The sequence below is a fragment of the Sorex fumeus genome, unplaced genomic scaffold (assembly GCF_029834395.1).
Source record: "Sorex fumeus unplaced genomic scaffold, SorFum_2.1 ptg000019l, whole genome shotgun sequence".
In the NCBI taxonomy this organism is placed as follows: Eukaryota; Metazoa; Chordata; class Mammalia; order Eulipotyphla; family Soricidae; genus Sorex; species Sorex fumeus.
The window spans coordinates 20,769,022-20,783,037 of record NW_026606076.1 but is presented as its reverse complement, the minus strand read 5'-3'; the positions used below and the strand labels follow the sequence as shown (position 1 = coordinate 20,783,037).

The 14,016-nt window shown below is 45.6% G+C and overlaps 1 protein-coding gene across 1 annotated transcript in view; it reads right to left on the bottom strand.

Annotated features, from left to right (window-relative positions):
• The window catches only part of LOC130022010 (zinc finger protein 571-like), a 157,821-nt gene that overhangs the window by 65,560 nt on the left and 78,245 nt on the right, over window positions 1–14,016 (bottom strand). Inside the window, exons 2-3 of the mRNA XM_056112736.1 lie at window positions 13,432–13,726; window positions 12,572–13,347 (exon numbers count right to left, since the gene is read on the bottom strand). Of these exons, the coding sequence (XP_055968711.1) occupies window positions 12,572–13,347; window positions 13,432–13,726 (1,071 nt within the window). The remainder of the gene's footprint in view (window positions 1–12,571; window positions 13,348–13,431; window positions 13,727–14,016) is intronic.

Here is a 14,016-nt window from a genome sequence, read left to right as displayed (position 1 = left end):
CATGGACAAATTTTGTCACGAATCAAAAAGTAATAACTAGACTTGGACGCTGCTGGGATTGGGAGTGATTGATCCGGCCTGAGTCTGAATCTGTGGTGAGAAGTCCCCAGGAGAGTCACCAACAAGTCTAAAAGTTTCTATGACTATGTCCATACAGAATGGTAATCATCAGGAAGTAAAACTAAATATGTCAATTAAGTTGCTGGTCGAAGGAGAGGAGTAACACACCTTTAGGGCTGCTTTCTCTTCATGGGCTGCAGGTAATGGGGAAGTCTAGAAAATCATTTTTCATTGCGCTTCCCGTGGGGAGGCATGGATTGTGGTCGTGGTGAGAGAAGAAAAAGAGCAGCTTCAGGGAGACAGGGGGAATGAAGGAGACTGAGAAAAGAGATGGTCGTCCTCCACCCAGATCCCCTATCTTCCAGTATATAGGCGTTACATCCACCAACTGCCCCCGGTGCTGTGTAATCCCATCAATGGCCAAGACCCAGAGACTATAAAACCCTGCTCCTGAAAGAAAACACGCAGTCTCCTGCCTCCGTGGCTGGCTTTCTCACTGGTGCCTTTCTCACTGGTGCCTTTTGGAGGAGGGTGTGTTGAGTTTCCCTCCCAACCCCGAGCAGAGCCCTGGCAGCTCACGACCTCTGGTTCGAGCCACAGCCATGCTTAAGACCACTCTCCACAAGTTCGGACAAGCCTCACGCATGAAGGAACCGGCAGAGGAACCCAAGTGTGCAGGACCTGGGGCTGAGATCTCCAAGCTGCACTGGGACTGGGCCTCCTCCACCCAGATCTCCCATCTTCCAGTATGTAGGCGTGACACCCACCAACTGTCCCCGGTGCCGTGTAATCCCATCAATGGCCAAGACCCAAAGACTATAAAACTGTGCTCTGGGAAGTGCACGGTCACACAAAATTTTTTTTATCTAGTCTTAATCTGGAAAAACTGGCAGGCTACCAGAAGTATCCTGCCCACACCACAGAGTCTGGCAAACTCCCCCATGGTGTATTCAATATGCCAAAAACCAGTAACAATCATGGTTCTCTTTCTCCTGACCCTGAAAGAGCCTCAAATGTGGCACTTCTTAATATCTCAGGGATAGGAAGAAGGAGACATTACTGGGGCCTGTTTGAGTCAATCCATGAACAACAGGATGAAGAGAGAGTGAGAGAAGAAGAGACACAGAGTTAGAGGACACGGTTGCGACATAAAGAGAAGGCTGAGAGCTGAGAGTAAGAGTGGCTGGGGAGATTGGAGAGGAGTCACAGAGATCATTGGAGAATGAGTTAGAGAGAGGGTTGGATAGAGCTGGGAGACAAGAGACTGAATAAACTGCAAGTAATCAGCAACCAGCCTGGTCCTCATTCTACTTTCATCGGTCCAAAGCAACAACTGTCCAGGGTGGAGAAGTGGCTCAAGAGCACCAAATGTGGACAGTGAGAGAGAGCTACCAGGAGATACCTGTTAAGGTGTAAATCCTGTTCAAACTCCCACTTCTCATAGGTTCCCCCAGGCCCCCCTGGAGTGACTCCTGAGTGCAGAGTCAGGAGTAAGCCCAGAGCACTTCTGGCTGTGATCCGAAAACAAAAACACAAAAAAGTGTTCTGGGGGGGGGGGCTGGAGCGATAGCACAGTGGGGAGGGTGTTTACCTTGGACACGACCAAACCAGCTTTGATTCCCAGCATCCCCAATGGTCCCCCAAGAACCGCCAGGAGTAATTCCTTAATGCATGAGCCAAGAATGACCCTTGTGCATCACTGGGGGTGATCCAAAAAGCAAAAAAAAAAAAAAAAAAAAAAAAAAGAAAGTGAATTGTGTAGTTAATCAGAAAAAAAACACAACCGTCTCGACTTAGCAAAGAAGCATTTTTATGATGGCTACAGAGAAAGCACAGACCACGAGTTGCTTGTCTAGCACATAGCTGACCGAGGTTCAATCTCTACCACCTCACAGGGTCCCCAAACCTAGCATTATCAATGAGAGCAGAGCCGAGGTAAACTCTAATCTCCATTGAGTGTAGTCAACCAAAAATAAATCAATAAATTTAGGTGCCACAGCTATAGTATGGTAGGATACTGGCCTTGTACACGGCTGACCTGTATACCCCGGCACAACACTGAGTACCATTTGTTACCTTTTGCAGCAACCACGGGGTATGACCATATATATATATATATATATATATATATATATATATATATATATACACACACACACACATATATATATACACACAGACAACATGGCCGACCCGAGTTCGATTCCTCCACCCCTCTCGGAGAGCCCGGCAAGCTACCGAGAGTATTCGATATGCCAGACACAGTAACAACAAAGTCTCCAATGGAGACGTTACTGGGCCCGCTTGAGCAAATCGATGATCAACGGGAGGGCCTTTACTTTAACTTTACACATATATATGTATACATATACACATATATATGTATATATACACATATATGTGTGTGTTTGTGTATGTGTGTATATCTATATCTATATATCTATCTATATATATATATATATATATGTAATTTGTTCACTAGTCAACCTCCACCAACCAGTTTTGTAGAATGCAGGTTTGGATTTTGCTAAAGGTGGCAGAACTTTGAGCTTACCTGAGAGGTGCTTGGAGGAATCCTGCTTTGTACAGGAGACTGTATTATGGTAGACTCCTTGCAAGGATAGGTCTTGCATTCCTGGCCTATCTCTGACTGCAGGAATTCAAATTCTATACAAATAATGTGAACCTTGTGAGAAAGTTACAGCAGGGGGCAGGGCTGAGGCCCAGCTGGTAGATAGAGGTCAGGACAGGGTTGCTGGCACCTGGGGCCTCCTGGTGCAAACTTGAACCAGAAGTACAGGCTGCAATTTCAAAGGCTATCAGCGGCACGAAAGAGCTGACAGTGAGTGGCAGGGCATTTGTCATGAACGCAAAGGACTTAACTTCACAACCTGAATTGCCAAGGAGTGATCCCGGAGAGCTGCTGGGTTTGGCAAAATCCCGCATAGCCAATCCTCCTGCCCAAATAAAGGCAATGAGGAGTTAACTGCCAACAGAAGAGGTGCAAAATATAGTAATATGTTCTGAACGGTCAGTCCTCTGGGTTTGTTGTTTCGGTTTTGGGACCACATCCAGAAATGCTCAGAGCTTACAGGCCAGGTTTTCAGGCTATGATTTACCTATGGGTACGTGATTTTATAAAAGAAAAAGAGGATGAAAAATTATACTTGGAGCCAGAGTGATAGTACAGTTGGCAGGGCATATGTTCGGTCCCCGGCATCACATACAGTCCCCCAAGCACTCCCAGGAGTGACACTGATATTTGTGATTGAGGGGTGGTTTTTGTACCCTTTTACTTAGTTCCTATTTAATCAGATTTCCCCTGAATTCCATCATCAAGAACCATTATTTACAGGGGCTAGAGCAATAGCACAGAGGGTAGGGCGTTTTCCTTGCATGTGGCTGACCCAGGTTCGATTCCCAGCATCCCATATGGTCCCCCGAGCACAGCCAGGAATGATTCCTGAGTGCAAAGCCAGGAGTATCCCCTGAGCATCTCTGGGTGTGATCAAAAAAAAAGGACCAATTTTTACAGGTTAACATACAAATCAAGTCCAAGTGCTGGGACACTGGCATATGAAATAGTAATCATTACTATTATTATTATGGTTTGCTATATAAGGAAACTCGGGAGGTTAATTCAGGTTCACCAGGAGCTCAGACCTTAGTAGGCGTATGAAAATACACAGTGGCAAGAACTCTTAAGAGTTTACAGAATGGGAAGATCTTTGTGTTTCCCTGAATTGCAATCATCAGCAATTCCCTTTCCCTCATAGTACTGAAGACACCAGTTTAATTTGAACTTGAGAACTGTAACGTAAAGAATGAACTAGGAGTGTATATTTAAGACATCAAAAGGTTGAAGCATAGTGTTTGCCACAAGATCCCCCAAGCACCACACTTCAAGAGTAATTCCTGAGTGCATATTCAGGAGAAACCCCTGAGCATCACCCAGGTGGGACACAAAAATGGAAAAAAATGGTCAAAGGGCAAACAATGAGGAACCCAGAGATAATGGAGGTATTGTGTATCCCACCCAAAGGCTGGGGGAGATTGAATGATGCATTCAAGGTAAATTGAAATTTAGATTTTAGGGACTGCTGGGAGTTTGTCTTGCAGGGGATGACAGGATATAATCCCTTTCCCTCCCAGGCCCACCTGGAACTATCCTGCCTGGGGAGCCAGAAGTAACTCCATTTCTGGTTGTGCCTTATCCCCACCCCTACAAAAAAGTACTTGTTTTGTGTATTGAACAGAAAGCGCTATGTCAGGGGGATCAGGTTTATAAATTACAGATGTGAGCGATTTCAGTGATCCCTGTGATCAAGGCTTTCTCTGCCTGTAGATGGTTTTTCTGGGCTCACCTCCAGTATCACATGGTCCCCTGGTACCACAGTGAGTAATCAGCTACCTGGGAAGCACCGGGAACCTTAGGATTTGCATCTTTGGGGAGGGAGACATAGTCAACAGTGCTCAGGGATTATTTATTCCTGCCTCTGCACTCAGGAGTCACTCCTCTGGGGACAGGGTTGAGGGCTCCTAACGTCCTAAGATCCAGCAACTCCTAATGGTTTGGAGGGAATTGATGTAGGCATGCAGGCAGATAGGGATGGCTCCCCCTCCCAAGGTAAAGGCAGTGAATTTCCCGGGAATAGCTCTGAAGTTGTGAAGGCCAACCTTGAAGAAAACAGAAACTAAGGCCTGATCACACACTCACCTATGGCCAGTAACAGACCCAGAGAAGCTCCTGCAGAAAAAAAAAGGCCAGGAAAGGAATTTCAAAGAAGATCATCACCACTCTCAACCTGCCTAGGCAACCTCCTTAGCAATGGGACTTTGACCTAGGTAAAAGCCTAGATTGGATTCCCTTCTGTTCCAGGGAGACTTCTCATTGGCTTTCGCAGACATTTGCGGGAGCAGGGCAAGTGGAGGTTCCCTGAGTGTGGGAACCAAAGTCGAACTCCAGAAGGATGTGGGGCCCCCCAACACTGCTTCCGACCCCCTCACTTAAATAATATAGTCAGATCAGGAGGTGTGGACCAGGTGGGGTGGGGTGGGGGTTGGGGGATGACCCCAGACGTCAATGGTGCTGCTTCATTCTCGTGGGTCCGTGTGTCAAGAGCCACCTCTGATGGATTCAACTCTCATACACCCGCAAAGTAAGAGAGGGGATGAGAGAGTCCAGCATTTTCCGGCCCTGGCCGCGTCTGACTGTGCCTTGGGTCAGTGAATAAACTGGGGATCTGTGCCCGGGTGTCCCTGCTGCCTGAGGCTTGCCCCACTCAGTCTATGTGTGGAAGGATACCCAGTTAGCAGTGCTCCAGAGCCAGCTACCCGAGAGCGAACAGGGTGACACAGGAGAGGCTTGCCTTCCTGCAGTACGATATGTCCAACCAACTCAGTTCTAAAGGTCTCCAGACCCCACTTCCACATATCACAGCACCCCACATTGCTGAGAGTGCCATCTTCTGTCCTGAGTTTTGAGGTTCTTATACACATGAGAAGTCCCATTTCTTTTGTTCTCCATGGAGGAGAAGCCAGATTCAACTCCAGCATCTCCAGATGTCTGGGGAAAAGGTAACAGCAATCAGAGAAAGTAGGGTGTGTTAAGGAGAATTTTAATTAACATACGTGGGGAGAGGGTCACACCAGCATTGCTCAGAGATTCCTGCTGCTGGGACTCTCGGGGCCGAGAGAAATAACCACAAAAAAACTGCCTTTCTTCGAACACTCTTGAACTTATTCGCTAATGTGGCTTGGCACATGCCTCAGGCAACCGCAAGCGAACGTCCAAGCTGGCAAAACAATGCAGAGAAGCCATAAAGGATGACCTCAAAGACAGGAGAACAGCGATGCTGGTAGATGCGGCAGAAGCCATGAAAAGCCTTCATAATGCCCGCCTGTCCTTCACCAACTACAAGACCAAGATGACTCCCCTTCGACATCCTGATGGATCTATCACATCATCCAGAAGGGAAATGGAGAAGATTATTCATGACTTCTACTCAGATCTCTTTAATAGCCACGTCCACCTGCCCACATACCACATTCTGCACCATGGATATATCATTCTGAATGTTCTCCCTTCAAAATTCAACATGCTATCTCGTCGGTAAAGAAACAAAGAGCACCTGGCCCAGACAAGATCAGACCTGAACACTTGAAGAACTTACCATCAGTACTCATCAATACACTGGCTCGGCTCTTCACACGCTGTCTGAATGCAAGGTTCCATCCCAATGGAAAACCAGCAAGACCATACTACTATACAAGAAGGAAGGCATCCACGACATTGGCAACTATCACCCAATCTGCCTATTGTCTCTCATCTACAATCTGTTCATTCAAGTCATCCTGAATAGGATTAGCAGAATACTAGATGAAGAACAACCATGTGAACAAGGTGGGTTCCGAAAAGGATTCAGTACCATCTACAATATCCACATGATTACTAAGCTCATTGAGGTTTCTCAGGAGTTCAAGAAGCCACTCTGTCTAACGTTCATTGATTTAAAGAAGGCCTTTGCTTCTATGGAGACGGAATTGGTCATAGAAGCCCTAGCCAATCAGGGTGTACAAACTCAATACATCAGGATCCTCCGTGAGGTCTATTATGGATTCACTACGAGGATCTGATCACTCTACAAAGAAGTAATTATCCATGTCAAGAGAGGGGTTCGGCAGGGTGATACCATTTCACCAAAACTCTTCAGTGCCACCCTTGAGAACATCATGCGACGACTGGAATGGGAAGGAATGGGAGTGAAGATAGATGGTAGGCAACTATACCACCTCTGCTTTGCTGATGACATCGTTCTAATAACACCCAACATCAGCCAAGAGGCAGAAATGATGACCGACTTCGACCGTGGGTGTGGAAAGGTCGGCCTACAGCTGAATTACGAAGCATCACAATTATGAAGACAATGTTTATTACAAAAAGCCTCGTTTCTGATCCTCCATTCGCTTTCAATGGAACCACCATCTCCGAATGCAAGTTATATATACCTAGTTCGAGAAAGAAACATGATGAATGATCTGGCACCTGAGTTTCGCAGGAGGATGAGAGCATCTTGGAATGCCTTCAAGAGCGTTGAAGAAATAACTAAGAGGACAAAGAACCTCCAGCTTCAAGCACATGTCTTCAATTCCACTGTTCTTCCTGCATTAACATATGCCTTAAAGACCTGGGCCCTATGAAAACAGGATGAGAACGCTACTTGGGTCTCTCAAAGAGGAATCGAAAGAGCTATGCTTGGAATATCACGTATCACTCAAATGAGAGATAGAATCCGGAGTTCTGATCTCCATCAACGGTCAAGAATCAGGGACGCTGTCTGATCTTCTAAGGTATCAAAAATCAGATGGGCTGGACACGAAATGAGGTTTACAGACAACCACTGGCCTAGACCCATTACTGACTGAATTCCACGGGACATCAAAAGACTGCATGGACGCCCACCTACAAGAGGTTCAGATTTCTTCCTAAAGACCCTGAAAAATCGGTTTGAGGCTCTCCATGTTCCTAGAACAGATGCCATTGGGCTACACTAGCACGCAACAGGCATGCATGGAGACGTTACTGACACCCACTCGAATAAATCGATGAATAAAGGGAGATCAATTGATATATTTTTTAGGTTTTAGAATTACTGCTTTTATGCACCAACATGGTTGGAACTGGAAGATACTGTCTTGAGTGAAGTTAGCCAGAAAAAGAAACAAAAACAGGATGCTGTTCACTCATCTGTGGAATACCGAACACTGGATGTGGAAATGTAATGTAAAGGGGCTGCTTAAATCATCCCTGATTCCAGTGTTTAGAGAGAAGCCGGACTAAGAAGGAAAGAAATTTGGGGCGGAAGAGTCCCGGAAGTTTACAGGGATCAGGGATTCATTTATGCCAGTGACATGAGTGAGGGGTGTAGCCATTTACCCAAAACACAGATGCAACAGAACTGAAAACAAGAGATCTAAGCTGTAACCACTGAAACCTAGTCATATGCTTGTCCAGATGACAGGTGGGGGCAGAGTGGGCAGCTGGGTGGGGAGGGAATACGGGAACACGGGTGGAGGGAAGATGATGCAGGAATTGGTGGTCAATGATTGTACGCCTAAATACAACTATCAATAACATTAAAAATACTGGCATTTTAATGAAGACTTTAAAAAACAATACAATAAAATAAATTTCCAGATTTCAGCACCCACTGAGGTTAAAGACCCTCTAGTCCAGGCATTAGGCTCTGATATTTTTCCTGTGATGCTGAGACCATAGATGTGGTTGTGGGGATGGAGCTGGACCCCACCTTTGAAGTCGCATGCTCGGTCCACTGAGCACTCCAATGGCATAATAGTTTAAACAAGAGAATCTTACAGCACACTTGTATGCAATACCCCTGTTCCCTAAAGAAATTGCTGTAATGTCACATCATAAACCTGTGATTTGAGTTCTGAAATCAAACAAAATGCACAATGAGAATTAGTCCAATGTTGAATGGAATGCAGTTGAATAACCAAGCAGGTGGAGGACATCTCCATAGTTCTCACAGTCCAAGCAAGTCTACAGAAAGGGAAAATCTGTGGGAAGTGTTGCTGGGAGGAGCTCAGCAATCCCCCAAAAAATCCTTTTGGGTTTTGTTTTTAATCAGACCCAGTGATGTTTGGGATACCATAGGGGATGCTGGGCATCGAAGGTAGGCGGCATCTGTAAGGCGAGAACCCACCGTGATGCACTGCTGTTCTCGTCCTAATTAACTTCACTATGGGCTCACAGTCACAATTTAACATACACACAATAAAACAGTTTTTGGTGCGTACAAGCGTACAGTAGGTAGGCATTTGCCTAGCATGAGGCTGACAGGGTTTGATCCTTGAACACTGCTAAAAGCAACTTACGAGAACAACCAGAAATAACTGCTGAGCATCCCCAGGCCCCATAACAAAAGAAAACTCAATTTCTTCCCAAATTCAAAAAACCATGGCAATGATCCAAAGGCAAAGATATGCATGTTGTCAGATTGACTGAGAGGAGTCCAGAAAGGGCACCCGACCCTTTAGGTGTACAGTCTGGCCAGTTATACAACTGGGAAAACAAGAGCCTTGAAACACATGGACTACTTGACATACCTGACAGATAGGGAAGAATCACAATAAAGTCAAGAAAGGAAAGCACTGGATCTGTCCGTAATGAACAGCTTCAGGGAGAAGATACCCCTACCCCATGCCACACCCCCACATTACATGTTCTAGGAATGAGAAGGGGACGCTCAATGTCCAATGAGCAATGAAAAGATGTTGTGGACTGGAGGACTCCTGGGTTGGCCACATGCAAAGTAAGCATCCTACTTGCTCTACTATTACTCTGGCCATTTCTAAATAAATGGGAGAAAACAGGGGAAAATGGGAGAGCACTTAGAAAGCTTTCAGGTTTAAGTCTCGGTCATACAATGAAACACCCGTCCCTTCACCGTGCCCACTTTCCATCACTAAAAACCCAAGTATAATGCCATTCCACAGCCTTCCTCTACCTGTGGGGCAGATAATTTCCAATTATTCTCTCTACTTTGATTACATTCAATATTTTGACACAAGACCCACCATTATTATTTGGGATTTTATTCCGGCACTTTGATCTGGTGAAAACGCAACAGTAGACAATTCTTTTTCAATTGCTGGTTATAAATAACATATGATTTTGGAATTATGAAATTTTAACAACAAAATCTGGAGGAATTTCTGCAAAAACCTGCTGGGTTCTGAGATTTGTTCCTGAGTCTCTGGGATTATGGCCATTAAACAGCTTTATCACGAGCCAGAGAGGTGGTTTGTGGGAATGACTTAGGCTCTTGTTGGAGTGGGGAGGAATTGGCCAGCTCCACACCCATCCAGCAAGGCCCCACGTATCTTCGTGAGTGTGGGCCCAAACCTGACTTTCCAAAGGCCTTTGGCGGATGGAGGCCACCGAGCCGCCAAGGAGGAGCAGTTGGGGGGACAGCACCAAATACCCTTGGGGTGGACCTGGGACAGTAACCTACTGCAGGATCCAGATGCTTTTCTGCTAAAAGGCACTGGGTTTCGAGATTTGTCTCTGAATCTCTGGGATCATGGCCATTATTCACCTTGATCACGAGCCACAGAGGTCAATCGTAGACGTCAGAAAACTCGGGGTTTCGTTGGGGCGGGGGGAAAAGGGCTGGCTCCACCACCATCCCATTAGGCCCTGCATGTCTCCTCACTGCAGTCCCAAACCTAACCGTCCAGAAGCCCTAAGAGATGGCGGCCACTGAACCGCCAGGCACAAAACCTATTCCCACCTGAAATACCCAGCTTTGGTAACCTACTGTGGGGACAGAACACATTTCTTCTGAAAGCCACTGGGTTCCGAAATTAGTTTCTGAGACTCTGGGATCATGGCCGTTAAACAGAGTGATCAAGAGCCAGAAAGTTCGTACATGGGCAGCGACTCGGGGTCTCATTGAGGTGGGGAGGAAAGTGCAGAGTCCAGCCCAATCCTATGAGGCCTTGCATGTCTTGTCACTGCAGGCCCAAACCTGTCTGTCCAATGGTCTATGGAAGATGGTGGCCACCGAGCCACCAAGTGGGATCAGGCTGAGAAACACACCCATTCCCCTTGTGGTGGTCTGTCGCCGGTAGCTCATTGCGGGTATCGGGCACATCTCTGCAAAAAGCTGCTGGGTTCCGAGATTTATCTCTGAGTCTCTGGGATCGTAGCCTTTAAGAGGTTTGATCAGGAACCAGAGAGACCTTGCCTCCAATTATATAGGTGAGCAGGAAATGGTTTGTTGTTGTGTCTTGCACATACCTAACTTTGGCTGTTTACTTTCTTGGAAGACTTTGCCCAAAGTTTTTGTTGTCTGGCCAAAGGCACAACATCTATTTCGGAGTATCTGGAAGTCTGATGGTTCCATCAGGCTGCTGATGCAGTCGCCTTACAGGCACAGATTGACCTGCTGGCGGTACCATAATCCCGTGTTGTAGAAATTCTATATATGGGAAAAAAAAACACCAATAGTGGGGTTGGAATCATTGTGAAGCGACTAGGATGCTAGCCTCCCCATCCGATAGGTACCCAGCAGCACCACAGAATAATTCCTGAGATGCAAAACCAGAAGTAAAACTTGTGCATCAAAGAATCCCTTCCAACACCCCTGAATAAAAGCAGCTATTAAAATTAATCCAAAGAGGGGCTGAAGTGATAGCAGAGCGGGTAAGAGGTTTGACTTGCACGTGACCAACCCGGGTTCGAATCCCAGAAACAATATGGTCACCTGAGCTTTACCAGGAGTAATTCCTGAGTGCATAAGTCAGGAGAAACCCATGTGAAACGCTGAGTGTGACACAAAGAGCAAAAAAAAAATTATAATCCAAAGAGTAAATTTTCAAGGCATATACCTCTCACGTGTCTAAACACACCCCAAAGTGCCAAACCCAGCACTGAATCCAATGAAAATGACCGACGGCAAAAGTGTCCCTTTCCTTTGGGGGCTGCCCGTGAACATATCTGGAGTTTCGATAAGTGTTATTTCCAGTCCAAAGGCTCCAAACAGGGTCCTTCACAGTCTCCAGTAGGAAGGAACGAGATGACCAAGACCCCCACTCTTTGCAGGCTCCTCACACCAAGGCCTGAAGTCCATGTGCCCAACCTCCAGTGCCGTCTTGGACCTGGATCGATGGTGGCTGCAGGGGCCCTCAGGATAACGCACCTTCACCCATGACACCTGAGCGACACAACAGCACCCAATGTACCCCTAAAAAGCTCCACATCTACGAAAGCCTGGATATCCAGAACAAGTAAGAAACAAGCTTGAATGCACCATACAAGCTGGCTAGACCTGGCGCTCAAGTTGCCAAACCAGGGTGCTCAAGCATTCCAAATCCTAACACAGGAAATACTGAAGAATGAAGGATTACCTATTTTTCCATTTTCAAAGTATTCAATGCTGCATCTTGGTTGATTTCTGCCATAATTCCCACTAACCAGTCCCACTGGGCCAAGCCAGAAGCATAGCAAACAATAATAGAGTAGTGATCCATGACAGCTCTGAGCAGGAGGTTGTTTCTGTACCTGTTTATTCAGTCAACTTCGTACTTATTTTCATCACCATGACCCATTGATTACAAGTTAACACACAAGCAATTCCAAGCACAAGAATACTGGCATAGGTGCAGCCCGGGTGAAAATCAGCAGGCTTCAGCAAAGTACTTCCCACATTCCTTACATATATACGGTTTCTCTCCACTGTGAAGTCTCCTATGTATAGTCAATTGCGAGGATGAAGTAAAGGCCTTTCCGCATTCCTTACATATATATGGTTTCTCTCCAGTGTGAATTCTCCTATGTACACAAAGGTTTGAGGCTTCAGCAAAGGACTTCCCACATTCCTTACATATATTATGGTTTATCTCCAGTGTGAATTCTCCTATGTACACTAAGTCTTGAGGCTCCAGCAAAGGCCTTTCCACATTCCTTACATATATACGGTTTCTCTCCAGTGTGAATTCTCCTATGTATAGTAAGGCTTGAGGATTTAGCAAAGGCCTTCCCACATTCCTTACATATATACGGTTTCACTCCAGTGTGAATTCTCCTATGTTCACTAAGTCTTGAGGCTTTAGCAAAGGCCTCCCCACATTCCTTACATATATACGGTTTCTCTCCAGTGTGAATTCTCCTATGTACACGAAGGCTTGAGGATTGAGAAAAGGCCTTCCCACATTCCTTACATATATACGGTTTCTCTCCAGTGTGAATTCTCCTATGTACACTAAGTCTTGAGGCCAAAACAAAGGCCTTTCCACATTCATTACATATATACGGTTTCTCTCCAGTGTGAATTCTCCTATGTACATTAAGGCTTGAGGCTGTAGCAAAGGCCTTTCCACATTCCTGACAAACATAGGGTCTCTCTCCAGTGTGAATTCTCCTATGTACATTAAGGCTTGAGGCTGTAGCAAAGGCATTCCCACATTCCTTACATATATACGGTTTCTCTCCAGTGTGAATTCTCCTATGTACACTAAGGTTTGAGGCTTCAGTAAAGGACTTCCCACATTCCTTACATATATACGGTTTCTCTCCAGTGTGAATTCTCCTATGTACACGAAGGCTTGAGGCTTCAGCAAAGGACTTCCCACATTCCTTACATATATACGGTTTCTCTCCAGTGTGAATTCTCCTATGTACACTAAGTTTTGAGGCCAAAATAAAGGCCTTTCCACATTCCTGACAAACATAGGGTCTCTCTCCAGTGTGAATTTTCCAATGTTCACTAAGTCTTGAGGCCAAAGCAAAGGTCTTTCCACATTCCTTACATATATACGGTTTCACTCCAGTCTGAATTCTCCTATGTTCACTAAGTCTTGAGGATTGAGCAAAGGCCTTTCCACATTCCTTACATATATACGGTTTCTCTCCAGTGTGAATTCTCATATGTACACTAAGATTTGAGGCTTTCGCAAAGGCCTTCCCACATTTCTTACATATATAGGGTTTCTCTCCTGTGTGAATTCTCCTATGTTCACTAAGATTTGAGGCTTTCGCAAAGGCCTTCCCACATTCCTTACATATATACGGTTTCTCTCCAGTGTGAATACTTCTATGTATACTGAGGCCTGAGGATCGAGTAAAGGCATTAGCACACTCCTGACATATATAAGGCTTCTCTCCACTATGCGTTTTCATAGGTCTATTAAGACTAGAGGTCTGAATAAAGGCCTTCCCACATGTCTGGCATTCATGAGGTTTCTCTCCTGTATGAATTCTCCTATGCATAATAAGATGTGATGATTGATCGAAGGCCTTCCCACATGCTTCACATGCAAAAGGTTTCGCTCCTGAATTTATATTCATATGGTCATGATGGAGTAACCCTTGACTCATACTTTGTTCTTGGGGCTGACATTTCTGGGGATTCTGTCCACTGTGGTTTTCTA